General features: G+C 39.4%; 1 protein-coding gene across 1 annotated transcript; it reads right to left on the minus strand.

Annotated features, from left to right (window-relative positions):
- Positions 1 to 19969: 19969 nt before the first annotated feature.
- Positions 19970 to 24334, minus strand: LOC124777189 (protein charybde-like). The gene is made up of 4 exons (XM_047252504.1): positions 23899 to 24334; positions 23634 to 23826; positions 23259 to 23414; positions 19970 to 20808 (listed from the first exon to the last, which is right to left on the minus strand). The coding sequence occupies exons 1-4, from the start codon at positions 24074 to 24076 to the stop codon at positions 20724 to 20726; spliced, it is 612 nt and encodes a 203-aa protein (XP_047108460.1). The 5' UTR covers positions 24077 to 24334; the 3' UTR covers positions 19970 to 20723.
- Between the last annotated feature and the right edge of the window lie 812 nt (positions 24335 to 25146).

Below are 25146 nucleotides of genomic sequence, written 5' to 3' on the forward strand. Positions count from 1 at the left end.
AATCAGCCTTCTATCTATCCATTCGACATTATTCTTCCTTAGGATGTCCATTAATTTATTCCACCCTAGTCTTATCAAATGCTTTCTCCAAGTCAATGCAAACAGAATAAACTTCTCTTCCTCTTTCAGTGTATCTCTCGTCTGTAATTCTCAATAGTCCAATTGCACCTCTTGTACTTCTAAATCCGTACTGTTGTTCTGTAATATTTTTTTTCCATTTTCCCGTGAAATCTTTTGTTTTATCAGCTTTAGTAGGACTTTTTCTGCATGACAAATCAAACCTACGGTTCTAAAATCGTCACATTTCTCCTCATTGCTTTTCTTCTGAATCGGTACAGCCGATAGAAGGTCATTTGGTCATTCGCCTTTTTCATATATGTTATTACATGGATAAGTCGACTCTTTCACACTAATACTCCCAATGCTCAGGTGGTAAGCCACCAGTTCCACTTGCTTTATGATCCTTCATCTCTCTTAAAGCCCTTTCTACTTTTCCTTCCAAAATGCAGCATCCGTTGTCTTCTTCTGTAACTTTCACCTCCTCTTTTCAATACATATATTTTTAACCTCTTATTAGGCACTCTACATATTCTTGCCACCTTCCCAACACTTTCTCCGGTTTATGAACAATTGTGTCATCACTTCTTTCTATTCCCATATTCGTCCTACTTCTCTTTGCTTCAAAGACTAGGTGAGCAGCCAATATTACATCGTTTCGTATTTTCCTTCATTTTATCGTTTCTCTGTTTGTTTACATCCCTCTTTCATCCATGTCTTCCTTGCCTGTAGTGTTTCTCCTCTAAATTCATTATTCAGCTTTCTGTAAATTCTTTTACCTTCCTCAGTTCGTACTGTCTTCCATTTCCTTCTTTCTTCCATCTTACGCAGCATTATCTGTCCTTACTCTTTCGAACTTCCTCCCCCCTACAACTTCTCCTGGAGATTCCTTAAGGTTTTGTCTCATCCTCTTCCATTTCTCGTTTGCACTCTCTTCATTGGGCCCTCAATCCCACTTTGACATAAACATGATTTCCAACACAGCATCCTTATTGTCTTCCATTAGTCTTTCTAGTCAAATTTCTCTCTTGGTTTTCCTCCTCTCACTCTCTTCAATCTTGTTTGCAAGTCCGCCATACGAAGTTGTGGTCAGAATCTCTCTGCACCAGGGTCTGCTCTAGCATCCTTTACGCAGTTTTTACGGCTGTTCTCAATTATAATACAATCAATTTGTACCCGTCGTCATTCAACCTAAATATCCATGTAAATTTTCGCCTTCTGTGATGTTCAAATATGTTTTTCCTATCACATGAGAATTTTCTCTGCATAAATTACAATCCTTTCACCTTTTTCGTTCCTGTTTCTCAATCCAACTCTCCCAATCACTCCCTTTTCTTTTACCTCTCCTATTCAGATCCCCCATTACGATGATGCAGGCGTTTCTTTTTTTATTTATCAATAACTTCCTCAATCTTTTCATAATATTCCTCTGCTTCCTCGTGAGTATATTTGTATTAAAACAACATCCTTCTTACCTCTTAATCTCTACATCAACAACTTTCAATATGTTTTTCATCAGACGTTTTCCTGTCATAATTGCCACACTTAGCGACATTCTTCCCCCTGCCACAGTAAAACAATTTGTACTCGCGACTGTCCAGCTCTCCCTTACTCCCCCATGTCACTTCACACATAGATAACACCTACAGTCTGTTCTTCATCATTTTCTGTTTGGCATTTTCCAGCTTGCATGCCTACAATAGTGTCAGCATATTCCTTGTTCCAATCCTTAACTTCCCTTCCCTCCTCATACTCGGTTTCCTCTTTCCTTCTTCATCCTCCTCCAAAGCTTTCGTACTTGGTCTTGATGTAATCCCCTCCTGGAGATCCAGTTGAAGGAAATTTTGCCTCCAGAATCTTTTACAGAGAGAACCATACCATATGTTTCCGGGGAAAAATAATATGGTAGTATCCAGGTCCTTTCCGCATAGGCAGATGGTTGCTCAGCCGAATTCAGCCGCTCGATATGAGTCAGACGCTGTTTGTAGCCACCTCTCTGAGAACAGGGTCTAAGATTTCCCTCTTCTGCCCTCGACGCCGTCCCTAATTCCATCTTCTCCGACGTTAGTGATAGAAAAGGTAAACAAAAGTCACCCTCAAGCATCAAAACCTAATGCCTTTGGGATCTAAAACACAAAAGTTGGCCAAGGGAGGCCGATAGAAAGGAAAACGGATGAATCCTGACACAAGTAAGTGGAAATAATGTCAGGCTTAGTTAAGGTCCCATACAGTTCCCAGCCGCACACTCCCAAGAAGAGGGCCCCTAGGGGCACTACTCTTTGTCTCGTTACTCACCTACTGATCAGTCGGGCATGGGTTTCCTACCGAAGCACAGCTTCCGCCAGCACAGATCAGTGGATCATTGAGACACAAAAACCTCCCCACCAACGTTAAGACGACAGTCCATCGGGAGCATAGTTAATACATTAAACATTAATGTACTGCATACCCTCCCAAGACAACAGAGACAAATGGCAGTGCTCAGGTGCACCGTGACTAACAATTTGGGGAAATGGGCACACGTTTGAGCACCTCACTTAACACGTCCACGCCAGCATGTACCATCGATAGCTCACGCTAGATTCTCCCATCGGGCGGTTTGTACCACCAGTGGCTCACGCTCGACTCTACCAGTTATGGTACCAGCAGTACAAAAGTCATGTATCGTACGTTAATGTATTGCTGGTACCATAATTGGTATGACCAAGCGTGAGCCACTGGTAGTACATACTGCACAATGGGAGGATCTAGCATGAGCCATCGATGTTTCATGCTGGCATGAATGCGTTAAGTGAGGTGTTCAAAAGAGCGCCCGTTTTCTCGAATGCACAACTGCGGTGAACTTGTGCCCTATCAAGTATCTCTGTTGTCTTTGGTTGGTACGTAATGCAAGCAATGGAGAGAATGGAACCGGGCACCAGCTCGTACCCTACTACTGCTGAATAACAGCAAGGATGCCCATTGAGCATTGTGTCCCTGTTTCTTGGACTATCAGCATCAACAACGTCATGTACCCTCTCTAAATGAAACGTTGTTAGGAGTTTTGGAACTGAACCGTGAACTTTGTTTATACATTTGGTGACCAATAACTTCACACCACCCGTTTTCCTCTTCTTATTGGCCAAAAATAGACAATGAACCATCCACTGTCGGCATTCAGATTGGTTACCTTCAATGTGCATTCATATTGGCGTGAGTGAATAACTTGGCTGTGGAGTCGAGTGTTGTTATTGTTGTACGCGACTCGTCCACGAGACAGTGACAAACTTTACGAACAGGGTATTGCAAACTGAGGAGACGACCTCAGGAAATTGCAGCAAGATGCAGAGAGATCTGCAAAGGATTGACGCTTGCTGCTAGAAATGACAATTGTCCTCCAAAATAAGCAGATTTATTATACTGAAACAAATAGGCGGAGAAACTCTTTACCGGTAGATTAGATGATCAGTGATAAATCATTGTAAACAGTGACAGCAGTAATTGCCGGCCGCGGTGGTCTAGCGGTTCTGGCGCTGCAGTCCGGAACCGCGGGACTGCTACGGTCGCAGGTTCGAATCCTGCCTCGGGCATGGGTGTGTGTGATGTCCTTAGGTTAGTTAGGTTTAAGTAGTTCTAAGTTCTAGGGGACTGATGACCTAAGATGTTAAGTCCCATAGTGCTCAGAGCCATTTGAACAGCAGTAATTGTCTAGGACACTGCATCCGAAGGACCAAAGTGAGACAAACCCATAAAACTATTTGTAGAAAACGAGATATCAAACAGATTCATTGGAAATATCCTAATGATATGTAATATACCAATAATAGAGAAAGCTTACGAAACCCAAGTTGGACGTTCCTGGGCCTTTCTTGAGTCTTTCTTATCAGCCTGGGATTCTTGCCACGTGTGATTAATAGAGGAGGTCAATACATCCCGTCACGAGTTTGTGTACAAAGCGTAAAGGTATCACAACAATCCATCCAAGTATGAGTGAAGCTTTATTACAATTCTGTGAGCTGCTCGGAAGAAGAGTGAATCAGCATACAAAAATGAGTAGCCAATAGTTACAGTGGAAGTTTACAAGCCGCCTGCCTTGCCTCCTTCCATTTATACTAAATTTATCTGCCTCTTGTCACGACTGCCGATAGGCAGGACACTTTAGTTACATCTGCTTATAGTCCAATTACGTTGTTTTATTATGGGGAAACGTATTTTATAAAGTTTCACTGATCTTCGGTAAAGGGACGAATAGTTCCAGCATGTGAATACGTGAGAAATTCACAGCCCTCACACTGCTCTGAATGCAGCAGGTGTATCATGGGCACTCAAAGCTTTGTGCTGGCTTGCACGTGTCAAGTGGCCATAGACGGAAGATTACGGAACCTACCGGTAGTTTTCACTAAGTTGGGGTCATCGGCCTGTGGCACGACTTGCCTCTTGAGATGGCCGAGGGCAACAGTTTCAAATCCTTGCTTGTGCACTATAATTTATGGTGGGAAAGTACAAGTCTGGATATGTGGTTTGGCATCGGGAAAATCTGAAGTGTTGAACTACGCTTTGACTCGCCCATCGCTAGCTGAGTTCAGACCGGAATTTCTAGGACAACTAGGGAGGAAGATGTGCTCTGATTGGCCCGTGACTGACGTCTTTGGGGAGTGGGTATTTATTAAACGTGGCATTGACACGCTATTGGCGGGAACTGCCGAGACGGGAGCTGGTGGAAGACGAAGGGACACCCTTGGTTTGATGATGGATGGAGACAGGACGCTGGTTCGAGGTGTCGTGGAGCTTGGAGGTGACAGAGTCCTGACATTCTCCACTACTTACTGACTCTAAATAATGGAAGTGTGAAGTTATCCATATGAGAACTAAAAGATATCCTGTAAATTTCGGTTACACGATAAATCACACAAATCTAAAGGCTGTAAATTCAACTAAATACTTAGGTATTACAATCATCAATAACCTAAATTAGAACGCTCACATAAATAATGGGTCAAGCAAACCTAAGACTGTGATTTACTGGTAGAACATTTACAAAACGCAACAGATCGAGTAAAGAGACTGTGTACACTAAGTTTGTCCGCCTTCTTCTGGAGCGTTGCTGTGCGGTGTGGGATCCGCATCAGATGAGACTGGCGGAGGACATCGAAAAAGTTCAAAGAAGGGCAGCTCGTTTTGTATTATCGCGAAATTGGGGAGAAAGTGCAACGTACATGATGCATGAATCAGGGTAGTATTCATTAAACAAAGGCGTTTTTCGTTGGCTCCCACCTACATGGCGAGAAATGATCATCATGATAGAATAAGAAAAGTCGGAGCTCGCACAGAAAGATCAAAGTGCTCGTTTTTCCTGCGCGCTGTTAGAGAGTGGAACCTTAGAGAAATAGCTTGAAGGTGGTTCGACGAACTCTCTGATACGCACTTAATTGTGAATTTCAGAGTAATCATGTAGATGTAGCTAAGATCAGAAAATTACAAGATGGTGCGGATGCTATCAGATTCATCCATTGGTTTGTAACCAGTTGTCCTCGCCTGTCTTTCAAGATATGCTTTTACAAACTTGATAGGCATCCAGATTCATATGTGATGGATCTGTTTTCAGCAACGTGAATCAGATATGTTTTCCACGAACAAATTACCAGAAAACATGTTAATGTGGCGAAGTTTCGCTTTTGCGTTGCGCAGGGTGCGAGAAATACGTACGTTCTTCCTTTGTTGTGATTAGTTGCACCCCACTGATTGCGAGAACGCTCACGAACAGACGATCACTTAGGATTACGCAATAATATATTTTAGGTGTAGTATTTTTATTCCCTGTATGACTATGAAAATAACTGACAATATATTAAAATATATACTTGTTTATTACTGCTACTTCGCTATGTTTTACGTAAGAACAGGAAAAAAAAGTATTCAAATTATAAGAATATTATGAGATACACCGAAAAGAAAATCGAATGAAAAAGAGCTACGACCAAGAATCGAACACGGACCAGCAGTTTGGTAGCCTAATAGCTCACAAGCAGCGACATGGTTGCGAATTGAACAGTGAGCCCAATATAGAATAAATTTCCTTTACTTCACGTCTATGGTCAAAATGTTTTTGCATCAAATTACCGGTTTCGGTATATAATGACGATCTTCAGATATGTTTTACAGACATGTTTTTATAAAACAGATCTGCAGATTGTCATTATAGACCGAAACAGGTAGTCCGATGACAAAAAAATGGTGACCATGGAAGTGAAGTAAAGGAAATTTAGTCTACTGTATAGTCTAATGCCTCTCTCCGCTAGACGTATTGAATGACGGGTACCCAAGCTACAACATGAAAAAGCAAAAACGGATTGTTAGATATGTGTATTCTTAACACTAAATGAGAGAACCGCATTTGAGGAAATATGGAGGTGGTCGCTCCCTTCCATATAGCTCCATCCAGCCATCGCCTTTCTTCAGCTCACACTTGCAAAAACGTATTTACTTTTCCTCCACTTCCCTTGTGCTGATACCGAGTCACTATCAAAGATCTTTAACTCCACCTTTAAGTAGGTGTAACTCGCTTTGAACGCATTTCCTACTCTCTCAGCGATTGTTTCCTACGGTTTGTCTCCATTTAGCAAAATCACCCTGAATAACGTACATCTTGAATCGATAAGATTTAAAAAGTGAAAAGAACTTAAATCATTAAGATAATCATCATGATTTCTTAATTTCGCTATAAAAAGTATATCTTGTAAAAATAAAGAACAAAAAGTTAATATTTACTTCCGTGCAAAAATAATTGACTCTGAGCACTATGGGACTTAACATCTGAGGTCATCAGTCCCCTAGAACTTAGAACTACTTAAACCTAACTAACCTAAGGACATCACACACATCCATGCCCGAGGCAGGATTCGAACCTGCGACCGTAGAGGTCGCGCGGTTCCAGACTGAAGCGCCTAGAACCGCTCGGCCACACCGGCCGGCTGCAAAAATAATTATTTCAGTTTTAAAAACAACATATTATGACTGTAAACAAACATGTCTGTCAGGCAGATGAAAGGTAACAAAAAGAAATGTATCAACCATGCAAATTTAGCCTATATTTAATTCAAATACATTACATCCCCAACTAATAAGCTGTACTACGAAAGTTTTAATTAATCTGAAGACGTAACGAAAACAGCCCAGTCGATCTCATCTGCCAGAAATTTTAACGGCCAATATTTGCTGCGATGCATAAGGGGCTCTTATCGTTGACTAGAAAATCAGTTTGTAGCCCGAAACCTAGGGCGTACAGTAATAATCAAGTTTGTGAAACAAGGTTAAAAAAGTTTTTCGTTTAGTTAATACAGTATAGAATGTTTTACCAGGAACCCACAATTGAATCAATTAAAATATTTTACTTACCAGGTTTGACTTCCTCTAATTTCCACTTACTCCTAGAGCTAAACATACAATTGGCTGGAGGCCAATGAAGAGTATACAACAGGGATAGATCACGCTTTAGGGTTGCCATCTGTGCCGATTTATTGGGACCGTTACCTGTATGGACCTTCTCGTCCCGACATTCCGACAAGACCCAACTGTGTACCGATTTTGCAAAATTCTGTTACAAGCTTGGCTCAACTACTGAAGTAACGCCATCTGTTAGCGCAACATGTAAATGCAGCCTCAGTTAGTTTTATTTATGTCAACAAGTTTATATTGACAAGGTTGTCTCACAGATCGCGCTGCATGATGCGTATCCTGTATCGACGATGCAAGCACCTTCTAGATCTAGCGCCATCATTCGAGAAAATACCACACTTCTCCAGTAGCATGGGGCTGGAACTATTGAAGAAGTGACATGAGGAAGAACTAGGGAGTTCTCTTTTGAATAGTGATCTGATAAGACGATTCTTTTAAAACGTTATACAAATGACGAGTGCTAGTTAGTAATGTTTGAAGTGTTTACTGTGGGTATACAGTGCGTGAATTGTATAGTGACGTATACTTCTATGACTAAAGTGCTATTGTCGACTTTTTACCATCTAATAAACTTATCTTATCGTAGCTTACGAAAATGTCTAAGGATGCAAAGAGAAAGTGTCACTTTTAGGATGATTACACAAAAAGGGTGGTCTTTTGACAAGAAATGACGTACGGATCAGGAAGCGTTGTGTCGGATTTGTAGCTGTTTCATAATTGAAAACACTATAATATAACTGACTAAAAATGGTATGAAGATTTCAGGCGACAGGAAAACATGTATGTGAAGAGCTTTTTAGAAACTAAGCGTGACTCACAAGGGGAGGCCGTCAATTGTGAAATTCAGATTCGATTCATACTGCGCATAATAAAAGCTCATGGCCAGAGGTGTAATGTGGCAAAGCACCAAGATGCACTTCTCAGCCGTTGTCGAGAAAATCGACAGTTAAAAGAAACCGTTGCGGTGAAACACTCTCTACGATTATTAGTTTCCTACAGCGTCGTGGCGCAGCGGTAAGCGCTAGGGTTTTTAATCCGAAGGTCGCCGGATCGAATCTCGCGCCATGCAACTTTTTTTTATTATTTGTTTTTTTTTTGTAATTCAAATATATATATATATATATATATATATATATATATATATATATATATATATATAATTCCCGGCAATCAGTTGCAACAATTATGCACATAATAAAGGTACGTTGTCCAATGCGCGACGCACACTAGCGACTGCGACGGGTCGCTACGTGACGTCAGAAGTTGTCCGCTGGCGCATGCGCAGTTCGAGTTTGGGATGCGACGCGCGACTGTTGCGGCAGCTGTCGCAGCACTGCACCAGTGAGCAGTGTTGCGACGGAAGTCGCACGACACAAAGCAAAGACGTACGGCTGCGAGAAAGATGTCGAGCCAGTCAAGGAAAACTGAAATGAGCCACTCACAGGATGTGATGCTCTGTGAGCTGGTCTCGCAACAGCCTTGCCTTTACGATTTGAAGAACCCTAAATATAGAGACACTATGTTCAGAGACAGAATTTGGGAAGAAATTGGTGCACAGTTGAAACTGGCAGGTGAGTGAAATATATAATATTTTCCCATTAATGCAAATTTTTCAGGCCTGTTATGAAAATCAGTATAATCCATGCAGATGTAGAATTAGAATGATGAAAATGAACTTGAAGGTCAATTTTCGCATTACTCTTTTTTGTGACGCTAAAAATTGAAAACGGCAAATACATTATAAAATGAACAATCTAAAGTACAACGAGAAAGTTACATTTTACAATACCTTCACTTTCAAAGTAAACGGTAGATTGGTGTCTTGATGATACCTTCTAGTTGTGAAAAACCACCACCAGATTGTTGTACAGCTTTCTGTAATCAATAGATGTTCGTTTTTGAGGAAGGCGTTTCTCAACAGATTGCGCAAACAGTATGCTGCAATAAGTAATTTGTCACATTCACTTCAATTCATTGGTAGAAGATGATGCTCAAAAAACTTGTGCCAAAAGTGCACTACTGTTTTACAAGGCCCTTCTGGTCTGACACAGTTCACAATTGAAATTCGTCTTTTGTAAATCCTGGAGTCATCTTTTGAGTGCAGCTTGGCAAGATTAAATGTTGATATCATTCATAACGATGTATGCTGTCAGAATACAAGAATATGGAAGTTCATTTCGATGGGAATAAAGATTCAGTCGGCTATGAAAGTTGCCTTAGCTTGTTCCAAAAGTTTCTGCATGGGAGAAACTGACAAGTATAATTTCGGGAAATTTTGTGAACAAGCATGGACATTATTTCTTCCACATTTCTGCCAGTGTATACTGTAGACGTTAAGAATCAAAATTCTAGAGATGTTTAAGGTGTAACCCTATCTTGTCAAGAACTTTAAACAATGCAATGAAGCTAGCGTGCGCTTATTGTTAATAAACTTATCTTTCATTGGAATTTTAGGTGAAATGTGCAAAAACAGATGGAGGAATATTTGGGACTCGTATCAGAGAAATAAACGAGATAGAAAGCTTGGAACAGGTTCAGATGCCCCAGCAAAACCAAGAAAATGGGTTCTGCTTGATCACTTGGCTTTAAGAAACCTACGTTTCGTGGCATTTTAAATGAAATTGTCAAGAGCATATGGAGAAATATTAGTAACTCATACCGGAGGAATATGACATAAAATGGTTTCATTAGGTCCAAATGTGTCAGCGAAACAAAACAAATGCATTCTCTATCGTGTGATGACCACACGATTCTCGTTGCGCGTCGACAGAACTGGCGGCTAGTCGCGACGCTCCCGGAGATATATGAGCCCAAATCTCGGAAACGGAGATCGATATCAATCTGATCTCAACTTAAAAAATAATTTCGATATGTTAGCTTCTTTTCATCGGCAACGATGTATGACCTAACGTGAACCATACGTAAAGTAGCCAGCGACCACATTTTTCACTGTACACAATTCAAATTTTATGCAGTAGGTTACTTGTAAATTAAGTATCGGGATAACTGTGACGAATATCGGAAAAATAGACACCTCATTATCAAGCTGTGATGTGAAACTGTAAGATACGCAAACATCAATTTTTTGTGCCTTTTACTTTCCTCACAATTGATAGAGAAGTAATATACAGCGAAAAAAACATGCAAAACCGGAAGAGATACTTTTCAATTTTTTAAAGTAAAAGGAGAATCTGTATCGAAAAACTAACTCTGGGAGCCGATGTAACTTTGTTGCATTAACATACAATATTTTTTACAGCAAGAAAATCGGAATTCTTATTTTTCTTATGTATTTGAATCCGCCGCCGCCGACCGGAGCTTGGGAAACGGCGACGACTCCAGTCGTGTTGCGGCCGTGTCGCCGTCTGCCAGGGTGGGAAAAGAGGAGGGGGCAGCGTCGCAGTCGCAGCCAACTGTCGCGTCTTGCACAACGTAACTTAAGTTGTCGAAAGTCGTTTGTCGTGGAAAAATAAAACTTGAAATAAAACACAATAACACAAATAATATTCAAGTGGATACAATTTATTGAAAAGTTCGGTATACACTCGCACATAATTAACAATTAGTGACCAGAAGCAGCTGGAGTATCGCACGAACCAGAGTGATAGTTATCATAGAAACATGGAAAGCAGAAAACAGCACGACATCGAGCACATCTGATAAACGATTCGTTTTTACAAGAGCAATTGTTTTTTAAATTATCTGTTGGGAAACACACCTGATTGACATTCTGAAAACTTGTTCTATCGTTCGTCAGGTTTGATGCATACCACGTGTATCGTATCATATCGGCAAAAATCGGAGAAGACAATTGGTAGTGGACGATGGATTGGATATATATATATATATATATATATATATATATATATATATATATATATATATATATATATTTGAATTACAAAAAACAAATAATAAAAAAAAAGTTGCAAGGCGCGAGATTCGATCCGGCGATCTTTGGATTACGAATCCGAGCGCTTACTGCTGCGCCACGACGCTATCGAAAATTATTCGTCGTAGAGAGTATTTCACCGCAGCGGTTTCTTTTAACTGTCGATTTTCTCGACAACGGCTGAGAAGTGCATCTTGGTGCTTTGCCGCATTACACCTCTGGCCATGAGCTTTTATGATGCACAGTATGAATCGAATCTGAATTTCACAATTGGCGGCCTCCCCTTGTCAGATGAATGGAAGTCTAAACACGCAATTTTATAAATACATAAAAGGCAAGGAAGACTTGCTGAAAAGGTGAAATATTCCGAAAAATATGGTGTATCGACTATTTCTGGCGCAACAAGTTCCACGTAACTGTACTCTAAACAAAAAACAATTTTATTAAATAAATTTTTTATTTCATTTCTACTCCCTCATCTCAGTGTCCCAAAGATGTCCCATATAGATATGGCAACCCTACACTTCACGTATGGAATACTTCCAACCGAAAAGACGTTGGACAAAGTAAATTGGTCTAAAAGAGGGCTACGCCGAGATACAAGTTCATTTTTGGCTTGAAAAAAAAAAAAAGATTTCAATAACACGTCGAATACTTTTCAACCTCTCGTCATAAATAGATGAAATAAAGCTAAAACAAATGATGAATGACTTACGAATGAGGAATGTTCACAATTTAAACATATGCGCCCTTTGGACCACAGCATCCCATTCTACAAGAGAAAACTTCTTAAATCCATATACGAGGGAAGTCAAAATTTTAATTATTGCCTCAAACTAAAGTTGCGGGCCGTAATTAATTTTTTATTTGGGGGTACATGTCTGCAGTCCTTGTATACATTGAAAACGCTTCTGCCGCAGTACCGTAGCACGCCGCTAGAGCCAGAACAAAATGGCGCAGCGCATCTGGAATATCCTCAAGTGGAGTACCATGCGTAAATTAATTTTCTCCTGGCGCGCCGAGGTTCAGCGTGGTCGTGTAGTTAGAGACGTCAAACTGCAATGCGCAGCCAAAGCTGCCGTCTTAGGTTCTTGTCTAACCATATCCTCAGAAATCGCTACATTTTCGGGAAAACGGCCAAATATCAAATGTCACTGCGGGTTCAGGAATCTGTTACAAAAGCGAGAAAAAAAAAGCGTACAGCAGAATGCAAATCCTCTTCCTTCTCTAACCACATGACTACGTTGAGTAGCGGCAATAGGATACAGTATTATTATTCTATATTATTTACGTTACGATTTCATGAAGGCCTTTACCTCAAATGCATCATGAACCGACATTTAATCATTAGAAATTCTATCAAGAGGGATGTGTTTATGATAAATATTCAGTGCACCAAAAACAACTGTGAGGCATAAGTGCTAACTACAGTCTTTTGTGGTTAGATGTCGCGGACTTACAGTGAGGTCACAGAAGTCTGAATGAGGAAGGACGAAGTGGTACACCAGTACACCATCTCTGTGTGAGGAGCCGGGACTCCAAGATAAATGGAAGCCCTGGGGCGATAGTAGAAAAAACTGACATTCAGTTTTCGACAACTTGCAAGGTCGCTGCCTGCTGGTTTCCGCGATTGCCCACACCCTTTCAGAAGGCCTACCGAACCGTAGCAGCCGCGGAAATGTTGCTGTTGTGTCAGGCCAGTCCTTCCAAAACTTATTTAGCTGCCTAATCACAATAGGCGACTGTTGTATACATCACTATGACCCCGAGACAAAAGAACTGATCAGGCAGTGGAAACATGTGGATCCACGATCGTCAATAAAGACAAAGACTGCACCATTATCGGGCAAAGTGACGTTGAGTGGTTTTTTTCTGTTTTCTGGGGGGAGCGGCAGCCATAATGTGGTGCTTAAGATTACACTCGCAAGGGGCAAATCGTCACAGGAACGTACTACCGAAATCTCCTAATGAGAGGCTGTCAAGAGGAAGCGTCGGGCGGAAAGTTGTCCAAGAGGCTGTTTTTGTTCCACGACAAAGCCCCAGCTCAGTCTTCTCATGGCTGTTCGACACACGTTACTTCTTTGGGCTATTAAATTCTGCTCCCTTCCCCCCAGTCTCCTGACAGAAATGCCACACTCTTCCTCTTTTCTTGCACAAAAAAATAACATTGCAAAACAGACATTTATAGGATGACGACTGGGTGACGCGAATGTTTGGAACATTCAGGGCAGGGCCCTCCAACCAGCACGAGATTTTGTCGGTCTAACTTGTCAGTTGGGCAAAATTTGGCACGATATCTCTCAAGAGAACATGCAACAACTCTGTCAATCAATGCCAAGCCGAATACCTGCTTTCACAACGGCCAGAGTGCAATCAAATGGTTCAAATGGCTCTGAGTATTATGGGACTTAACTTCTGAGGTCATCAGTCCCCTAGAACTTAGAACTACTTAAACCTAACTAACCTAAGGACATCACACACACCCATGCTCGAGGCAGGATTCGAACCTGCGACCATAGCGGGCGCGCGGTTCCAGAATGTAGCGCCTAGAACCGCTCGGCCACCCCGGCCGGCGAAATCGAAATCGCTTGTTTGCCTGTACATGTAAAATACATCTACCGATTTCCGTCCCATTCCGATCATTCCTTCGAGGTGCGTCGTTTCTTTGTGGTACAGTGTCTTCCAGTGAAAAGAACAACGTTACCGTACATGACTTAGGATGCACTGATTTCGATTACTTTGGCAAGAAGAAATTATCGACTGCCAGACAGAAAGCAAAGCTTTGTCCAATACTTTGATGAAGTTAATCGTGAATTGTCATAAAGGATCCAAGACATTTGGAGCCTCACTCAAAAGAAAAATTAAAAAACATACGTTACTTGATGCTGTCACTCAAAAAAAATGTTCAAATGTGTGTGAAATCTTATGGGACTTAACTGCTAAGGTCATCAGTCCCTAAGCTTACGCACTACTTAACCTAAATTATCCTAAGGACAAACACACACACCCATGCCCGAGCGAGGACTCGAACCTCCGCCGGGACCAGCCGCACAGTCCATGACTGCAGCGCCTCAGACCGCGCGGCTAATCGCGCGCGGCGATGCTGTCACTCTTAAGAATTTTAATCACAACGTAAAGGGAAATGAGCACACTGATCAATGATTGTACATTAATTATATTTTCTACGTAGTTCAAATGTAGTTATTTTTCTCTGGCATATGGGCCACACGGAGAACACTCGAAAAAATCAAACAGAGGAAAGCAGCTTGTACATTACGCACGGTCATTACCTCTGGATCATAATATCTACGGGTAGGTTGTCTTTGACAAAACTATCGACTGGTACGATGCAGACAAACAGAGAGACGATCATTGAAGAATCAGGTGTATTCTTGAAAAATAATGTTGCAAACCACTCCAAATGTTGTTTCAATTCATCAGCTTGTGTTCCAACTAATGTAGGCCAGGGACTTAGGCGTCATATTCTGCATATACTCAATGCGGGACAGGTTTGGTGATTGTGCTGCTCCAGGTCATTGACGAATATTTCGGAAAACTGCTTTAGGTATTGCAGTAAATGTGCAAGTAGAAACTGTGGCATCTCCTTGGCACTGAAGGAAATTCAACAAAAATAACTTGCTGATGTGGATGTTTATCCCACGACAAACACCAGAAGTGTCCATTCATGCATCAAGTTCCCTGGGTCCCGTAAAGTACGAGAACCTTCAGGGATGTGGAGAGAGTCAGAGAATGCGTTAACAGAAGACAAGCAAATCATCGAAACTTAATCTGTATGATACTTAACACGTTGACTGCCAGGAAGCAACCAGCGGGTACAGCAGAGCCTCTCGCCTGGCTGTGAAACATACATCACCACGTGCGGCTATCAAAGTTTTGGTCATGCTTTCTACAAATGGTTGGATTACCTGAAGTCAAAGACGGACGAAAACTATTTGTACTATCAAGCTCTTGCTCTGTCTCTGGTAAACACACACACACACACACACACACAAGTCTGTGGCCTCATTGCCAATTCTTATGACACATTAATGTTAATAATTTATCTATATTATGTTGATATGAAGCTAGCTGTAACATACACTTAACAGTTACTTAAAGGAATGCTTAACACAATTTTTCAAGGTAGTGCATTTCTTGTTAATTTTCCTAATGCAGCTTGGGTAAGCAGAAAGAGTACATAGCAGCTTATTGACATGCAGTTTCGAACAGCTGCCTCGCTTTGTTAATATAGGGACTGTCACAAAGCGGATACATTTTTTGGAACTTAACTGAGGAGGTATTAATGACAACCCCATCCACTTGTGATTACATATTGCTCTCGCGACTGTTGTGAGTAACCTCTCATTTATTGATTTTCAGTTGGGAAAACTGCCGTAAACTACTGTAGTTTTCCTATTAGCTTTGGTCGGTTAAGATGTAACTGCTTTATCAGTACGTTAGGCGTGTTGCATACCTATCACGTGTTACCTCATTTCAGTCGGTTTGTTTGCACATGTGATCAGTGTCTTCCGAGATTCCCCTAGAAACCGGAAGCAGTGGACCATCTAGAAAATGACTGTATATAGAGGGCCGTGTAACTTACGGAGCATTTTTGTTCTCTCTAGTTATCCTGTCTGTTACTTAAAAGTGAACAGTATTTATATGAAAATTGAAATTGTCATTGTTTAGTTCTGGTTTTATTCGAAAATTGTTGATTTCTAATGTGAAACAGAGGGATGTTTTAAAAATAAAAAAGGAGATTTATCATGCAGCACTAGAAAACGCATTATCCTCAAAAATGGTAAATTTAAAAGAAACGCAAAATAAACATACATAAGCCGCTTCAATACTTAGTCGATCTTATATAAAACATGTTCCTGTTTTGGAAGCTTTTGCCTTTGATCATGATGAACGTTCTACTGAGTACAAAATAACAATAATTATATATAGAGTTTTTTCACGTTTGTGCACATAAACTTTACTTGCATCAAAAGTAATTGCTTTAGTTAGATGAAAGAGCATTAGTTACACGGTACACTAAATATTATTTATAAAATGAAATTTCTAATTTGTAAGGATGTAAAATACACAATGGACTAACGGCAACGATACACGGGACTAGTTATGTCAAAACAAAAAAGAGAGAAATCGTCGGCTCGTTTTTTCACACATTCGTTTATGTTTCTTCCGCTACCAGTAGGACTGGTCATCCTACCATTTACTACCTCATATGTACACCAGAACTACCGAACCGGAATTTTGATAGAGCGGAACTCTAGTTGTCGGTAACTACTCGTAAATAACAAGATGGCGGCAAACTTCTCCTTGGAGCAAAGTAAATATATTTTAAGTGTTAATGGAAACGTGAAAACACGAAAGAAGTGCAGAGATGGTGGCGGACACCGTTTGATACCGCGTCGCCGTCACGTGTAACAATAAGGAGATTAAGCGACAAATTTGAGAGGGAAGGAAGTGTGGGTGATCTGAATAAGGGACGATGTGGCAGGAAGAAATCAATACGGCAGTAGTACAAACTCCCACAAGGACCCCTAAGAAGTTCATACAGCAAGCTGCGAGTGAAACAGGTATAAGCAAATCCAGTGTTCACACCATTTTAAATAAAGCAAAGTGGAAATCCTAGATTCCCAGTTTGCTTCACGCGACGAAAAAGGGCGATCCAGATAGGCGCCTCTAATTTTGTGAATGGATTTGCGATAATGAACAGTTGACTGATGGTATTTGGTCTGATGTGGGGTGTTTAAATTGTATGGAACCATCACTCGCCATAACTATATTGGGCAAGAGAGAATCCATATTACAGAGGAACGAGCTGTCAGTCTTCCAGCGTTATCAATGTGATGTGTCAGAGGACTTGCAGGGCCAATCTTCGTTGAATGGACAGTGACAGGTGAAAGTACTTTGCCGTTGTTGCAGGAACCAATTTTACCAGAGGTTCACCAAATGTACTGAAATATATATATATATATATATATATATATATATATATATATATTTCAGTACCGCGCAGTCTAAGTGAGTGTGTGTGTGTGTGTGTGTGTGTGTGTGTGTGTGTGTGTGTGTGTGTGCGCGCGCGCGCGTCGTCGTCATCTTTTGCAGATTAAGTAGTGTGTAAGCTTAAGGACCAATGACCTTAGCAGTTTGGTCCAATAAGACCATATCACAAATTTCCAATCCCCCCCCCCCAAAGAGACGTAGCACAGTCATATTTCCACTGTGACTAGTGGCAGTTCTTGGATGGCACATTTGTTGACTTCACAGAACTCTTATGACACCCACTTTTACTAACCTTAATTTCAGAACAGTATTTTGTGGGAAAAATGAGTTGACTTCGGAAGTTTTATAACACGTTAAAAAAAATCAGAACTTGTGACCTTTATAACTGGTGTGGGGTATGTTGTATGGCTGAAGAGGTGCATTCCGGAACTTAAAATTTTAGAAGCTAAGCACTGTGGGGAACTCTGAAGGACACTGTCTACACCACTAAGCAACACACACTGATTGGTTGCATGAGAGGCGATTCTGAAAGTCTGAATCCATTCCAATGGCAACAATAACATGTACACAAATGAGTACAGTTGGCTGCTACAGCAGGAAACATGATGCATAGTGTTGAAACAATGGATATATTTCCTACATCACCATTCATTTGGCACGTCCCATGAACAGATTATATGAAGATCAAGCAAAAATATTAGCATCAGCTCTAACTTGAACTTCAAATGTTTCAGAAAAATTCAGTTTTTAATTTTTATGTGCAGTCTCAGTAGCCATGAAACAAACAACACTCCATTCTCCAAGCTTTGAAAGTGTATTCACTTGGAAAGTATCCAATCAAGTGTAACACATGAAAACTTTTTTGAACATTCACTATATCTAATCCTCTTGTGCAAGGGGACCAGACTAGCTATTGTGATGAGTTAAATCCAATGTTAGTACCATACAGCTTATCTTTATTGGTAATAGCTCAAGTGACATTTTGTTTTCATTACAGAAATGCTGATGTCAAATTTTTCTTGGCTCATTCACATACACCCTGAGTGACAAATTCTATTGTCAGTGAACTTTTATATTGAATAATGCAACCACATTAATACATGACTGCCACATGCATAGTGACAGATGTTTCACTGCCAGGCCAGGGCTTCAGCTGTGGCTATTTACAGTTACACGGCATCAGGTGTAGGGCTCCACTGTGGCAATAGGTTGCCTCATGGCAGTCTGTTAAAGCACAATTCCTGTTTGTAAGAGTCAAGGAGGGGAAATAAAAATTGAGGTTGAAGACTGGCCATTAGGAGTAACTTTACTTTCTGCAACATATTAGTGGCATTGGATGATGCACCACCACCAAAACAATTTGTTCACAATTCTGCCTGGAGTATCTGTTTACTTAAAAGCAACTTCTGGCCAATTTGTTAATGAGCATAAAAGCCCTTCTGACAAGTTGTGATCAGTAATACTTATTGTACTATAGATGCACAAAAAATTGCAGTTTGCAGTACTCTGAAAGGTTTCAGTGTATTGAAAAGTAAAAAATGTACCCAGCATTTGAAAATTTCAATGCTAAAAATCACAAACTATTCAAGATAACGTATACATGTAAATGTACTTAGACAATCTGAAATCATGGTTAATTTCTGTGTTGTCCTTACGTAAAAAATTTGTAATGTATATCTCCGCATTACATTTTGCCTTCTATATTGACAAGATGTCACAGGACCAAATATAAATAAATAGCTAATAATACATATTTCACATTTATTAGAACCAGGAGTGTGTGACAGTAACTGCACACTGTAGATTCAGCCTGCAATGCATATTAGTAATGAGATTAAATGAGCAAAGAAGTGTGCGAACACTGCCTGTCAACGTCCTTGGAATGGTTTTTAATTTCCAAATAAAATGATTAAAATTGCTTAGAGCCAGAATTTGGCTTTAAGGTGCTCTTTATACGACTGCTCTCAACGACGCAAACTAATGCTGTTCAATTTAATAACAAATTTGCCTGAGACTTCAGTTAAATGAGCTCCAATTTTATTGTGATATGTTATAAAATGTAATGTTATTTAACTGCAGCCTAAGGTGAGTTCATAATACAAATGCAATCTTGCAGTTCCATAAACAACGGAAACTAGATATTGTAATGCTGCTCAAATTTTCCTATGAGGGTATTGCTCAGTTTCCTGCATATGGTAAGTTTCATACAAGTGTTTGAAGTGCTAGTGAAAGTGCGGTGTATTTCACCATGGTCATTCAGTATCTCTTAATTCGTTTTACAAAACATCTAACCACAATTGCCGACATCCATAGTTGCAGTTTAAGTAGGCCTCCTACAGAATATTTACTGCAGGAGTATGGTATACATGAAAAATTGCAGCATTAAACACTCACACACGAAACTGAAAAAGCGTGTCAATGGAAAATTACATACTGTACCATTGAAGTAACAAATCTGAATGCAAGCTAACGGCCCAAACATATTCTGTAAAATACAGAGTAATTTCAATGAGGAATGGGTATGGTTGGTGTAGAACCACTGCCCAAATTACTCTAATTTGAGATGGAACAAATATGCACAAATTTATTTTGCTTGAAACTGAATTACAAAAGTACAAAAATTGGATGAAATGCGATAAAACATATCCTCATAAAAAGGAATTTAAAACTACAGACAACAACGCACAACATTTCTGAGAGCTATAATGAGTTCCCTTCACAGTTTCACATTCCCAGACAAACTGCATGACAAATTATAGCTAAATCAAAGTCAGTCTAAATAATGAAATCAGTCAGAATGACAGCAAACATTCAGTAAGTATATTGACATTCAGATCATTTTTTTATTAATAATGTACTGCAAGAAAATGCAGTTAAAATATTGTTCTTATTACTGCTGCCATTAACCTGTACAATTTAACCTTCTGTGACTTCATTAAATGAAGCTTTAAATCAGATCCAGAAAATACATTCAATTATGAAAATACTGTTGATACCAACATTCAACATCTAATAGAAATATCACAATATCCAGGATAATTAAATCCTTGTTGGCATAGTATTATATATAAATATACAGATGTAAGCCAACATCACAAAAATATTGCACAACTTTTACAAGTTAATCCAGCCACAAATATAATGGCAGTTAAATGAACAGGTACATTAGACTGCTTTAAACAGTTACTACCCTGTTATGGACTAAATTTATGTACACAGAACCAATACAAAATTTACAACATACTGAATGGCAATGAAGCTGCTACTATTTGGATACATCTCAGAGCAGTCAGTCTTCTATTATGGTCCAGCCATTAAGTATGGTTTATTCATTGTAGGATCGATACAATTTTTTCTTTTTCAGAGTGTAGGCACGGCTTATCACAACTGTATTGCTCCTTGTCATCCTTCTGAAAGCAAATCAAAATACATTTTTTGTATTTCTGATCTATTTTTCCAGAAATAGAAAGCTAGGGAATTTTAGCAAAAGAAAATTGTTAAGTCAAAATATTGTGGTCTTAAAAGATTGCAGCTTCCTGTGTGTTTGCAACAGGGTTAACACAAAATCTGATGTGATCTGCTTCAGATTCAGCTTTTACAACAGCTTACATTTATCTATAGTATTCTCACTTTAAACAAAATACTTTCACACTTAAATGTAACACTAACTACTTTAACAGCAAAGCCAACTGTCAAATGTTAATGCAAATTTACAATGGATTGCTTATCTAACAGTCTTACTTTTAAGGAAAACAAAATCCACTTGTATAGAAGTAGATGTTCATAGCCAAAGTCCATATCAGATTCTTCTGGGTGTGAGGTAGACATCACTATGAAGAATACCTGCGGTCTTTGGGTGACATACTGTTCTTATGTACACAATTCTTACCTACATGATTCTTTTCTAGGGATCAAAGGCATAAAAGGTGGGCAATTCTTAAATTGCACAGAAGGACCCTAAGAGTAAGTAGTTGTAGTCAGGCCCACTCTAAACAACTTCTAAAACTAGGAACCCTTACTGCATCAAATGAGGAAACTTAATCTGTTGTGTGTATCAGAAAACCTCATTAATATTTCGCTGATTATTCTCTACAATCTTAAAGAAGTTCTCCGATATAAGTAGCAGCTGATATAATTTTAATCAAAACACTTAACTTCCATTTGCCTACCTCAAAACTCTAGTGGAGACACTAAGTATTTGCTGCAAGTTCCTAGAATTAGCTTGTCGAAGTGACTTGCACATGTAAACTAGCACACAAGTTCTGGTCCTAATGACAACACCCTGGGAAGTGATTGTAGAAGTTACTTGCTTGTCGACACATGCCTTAATACTTTTACATGAAAATTATGTGCCGTGATCTACAGACCACAATAGTAATGCCTCACCACTCTCCTCGAGTTCAGCATCACTCGTCATGGCGGTTACTGATTCACTTTTTCAAGCAGATGCAGGGGATACTGGCATGTTAATGGATTGGAGTATGTTTTCAAAATTGATGGTAGTCAGGTCAATGGATGAAGCAGCCTGTTCATGGTTCCAGGGTCATCAGGAGGAATTCTTGTGCACATCAATTAAGAGAAACTATGTTTATATGAAAGAACATTGTACCAGAAAGATAAACCTAAAGAGGTAGTGCAGTTGTTCAGACCACTGACATTCGGTAGGCTGGAGCTCTGTCCTGTCCAGCCAACCCACTTTAGGTTTTCTAGAGTTTTCCCAAGAGACAGGAAACTGCTGGGATGGTTCATCTAGGCTATGGATGACAACCTGTCCTGTCCATATTTATACACTGTGTGTGTGTGTGTGTGTGTGTGTGTGTGTGTGTGTGTGTGTGTGTGTGTGTGTGTGTGAGAGAGAGAGAGAGAGAGAGAGAGAGAGATTTTACAATCCCATATCCGTATCACTGTAAGATGATCCCTGAATAAATGAATGAATGATAGCACGAATGAAATAGCTGAAAGATTAGTAGTTGTATCATGATGCAATCACACAAATGAACTGACATTCTCGATTCAAGTCTTCCCATCCTAATATTCAAAGAACGTGAACTTCCCAATATCAAGTTTATGCTTAGATTCGACCCACACAATTGGTACACAGATAAGTACCATCAAATTTTTAGTGCCATTACCACTGTTCCATCAATCAAGTAACCCCTATTAACATTTATGTACAGGCAAACCACCAAATGTTACTTATTTAATTTATTACTAATTTCACTCTACAAATGAATGGATCTTCAGATATGTAGGTGGAAATTACAATGTCTAATACCAGATACAACAAAATAACTTATACCCTAATAGGCTAACTCACATTTATTATACTCATGGCAACCATTATGAGCTCAAAGTTACTATCAGCGCTACCAAAGTTCATGTTACAGGTAGGATGCACTCTCACTTCCAGGTATATGATGCAAAGCACATGTGCTAAATGGAGTATGTATCACCAATAAAGGTGAAAGCAGTATTAGTCTGTATAAACTGCTTTCTTTTGCATTACATGAGAGACATTCCCAACCTAAACAACATACACCCAGTAAATGAGCTTGCAATAAACTTTGTGCATCCAACTTTCAGCAGTTTGACAGTGGTGCTGAACAATAACCTGCAGAGAATGTCCCATTTGTAGAGGATCTAATAATTCAAACAATAAAAAATCCGGTGGTGGTTTCTCAACTTCTTGCACACCCGTCCATTCACAAAAATGAAAACTAGTGTCTTAACTTACAGTTTTTTCTCACAAGGGAACTTTACACAATCACATAAGTGACATTTTTTTATCGGTATATGTCTTACACAAATTACCAACTTTATACTGTATAATCTGAAAATTATAGTAACATATTTTACTTACTTGAGAAACTCCGGTAAAATAGAATTCCACGTATTTTTATCTTGTTTCAGCATCAGGAATAGCTCGAACGTAGATACAGTACTGTCGTCATATTTAAAGGATCTCAGTCTTCTACATTCATTCTCACCCTCAAAATTTAAGAACATTGTGCAACCCCTAGAAAAGCAAATGTGGTCTCATTTTCTCGCTGTTTTCACGCGATTAGACAATGCCAATAAAATACTTCCGCCACATCAATTGTTGATGCCTCTTAGTGCAGATTTTATCCAGCCGTTGTTACCGTATACGTGAGATAAACTACACCAAACGAAATATAATACATTTACGGGAAGAAAGGATTTTACAGAAGTGCAATGAAAATCAATTCAACAATACCTGAGTCCACAAGGCTCTGAATCTGCCATTGCCAATATATCTCTCGAAATACATTTTAGTAAATCTTCTGGCAGTAAAAATCTAATTTCACTTGGCAACGATCGCTGTTTGCCAATCCGTAACTCCTCTTCCAGCTTGTGTGCCAAAGCACTAATTTCTTCTTCGGACTCTCCATCGTACTCCCGATTCCCAACTGATAAAGAGCAATCGTAATTTTAACTGCAATAGCTTCATTAATTACATAATTCAATATAGAAATACTTACCACCATTTATAGGAATGTTAAACCGCTCCGGTAAAACCGATTCTATAACTTCCGACGAGAACACTTCTTTACTCCTCGAACTTTGATGCCAAATATCCGATATTTTGCTGAACACTTCCTGTAATTTGGACGGACGATTCTGCGTGTCTTCTAAAACTCGCTCCATGTTACCATTCATGATATTTCGTTAAAAGTGCGCCTTTCTGTTTTAAATTATACAGGAATGTGAACGGAAGGTTTCGTTATTTTACACAGATAATTTAAAAGATTAAAAGGGCCTAAAGGACTGATTTGTTTACAGTTAAGCCAAAGACTAAAACAAGTAAAACTCATCAACGACGGCAAGACAAAAACTACATAAGAGAATAACTCTAAACTACGTCCGCATCCTACGAAGCCGGCATAACAACTCTGCCAAGAACTGTCACTGTCAACGAGTTTGCAGCCGGCGCAAGATCGCTCAGTCAGCTGATTTCAAGAGGCGTCTTTCATTGGTCGTAATGTCAACCAATCATAGGACGTTTGTTCCTTATCCAATGAAGAAGAGGCGCAGCTTCTAATGTGGTATATTTAAATTTGGAAAAGGACTGTGTATACAAAATTTAATAGATTCAGGGGATCCAAGGTGCTTAAAAAATATATATGTAATAAACATACCCCAGATAAAAAGCTATAAGATCTGTGACTATCATTTTACTACTCTAACCGATCATCCAGAATATATTGTATTATTAAATCTGCATTTGTATTTCATTCATCCATCATGGTATCTCGGCATCAAGGGAAATTTTCAGGGATGTGGAAGAAGTCAGTGTGTTCATTAACAAAGGCGAGCAGCTGTTAGAAGATGCATTAATAATTAAATATCGTTAAACAACAATTAATTATCTGTGTTCATTCAAACGAAGTTTAGCACGTTTAACACTAAACACGCTTCTTTATAAAAAGAAGTCCTTCTACCTCAGTTATGTTAGTTACCTGCTGTTTACCTCATATTATTAACTACATGCCACATTAATATTTATTACAGTATATCATTTGCCATTTGTAATAATAGACATTACAATTTCTCATGCAACTAACAGTAACCTTCAGTTCTTGATTATGTTTTATCGGATAAAAAGTGTTGTTTTTTATATATAAAGGGCTCCACAATTTTTTGCTGCATTGTTGTAGAGCCATCAGCAAGATGTGTAGTTATGTATCGTATGCAGTATGTTCGAGACGCTCGTTTTTGCTAACTGAGTA

The sequence above is a fragment of the Schistocerca piceifrons genome, chromosome 2 (assembly GCF_021461385.2).
Source record: "Schistocerca piceifrons isolate TAMUIC-IGC-003096 chromosome 2, iqSchPice1.1, whole genome shotgun sequence".
NCBI lineage: Eukaryota > Metazoa > Arthropoda > Insecta > Orthoptera > Acrididae > Schistocerca > Schistocerca piceifrons.

Bases quoted from the DNA above. Each gene is read 5' to 3' on its own strand.
- LOC124777189 (XM_047252504.1), bottom strand. From the start codon at position 24,076: ATGAATGGTAACATGGAGCGAGTTTTAGAAGACACGCAGAATCGTCCG. The intron at 23,827-23,898 runs GTAAGTATTTCT...GCTCTTTATCAG, and splicing joins TAACATTCCTATAAATGGTG to TTGGGAATCGGGAGTACGAT. The intron at 20,809-23,258 runs GTAAGTAAAATA...ATTTGCTTTCAG, and splicing joins ATTTTACCGGAGTTTCTCAA to AAGGATGACAAGGAGCAATA.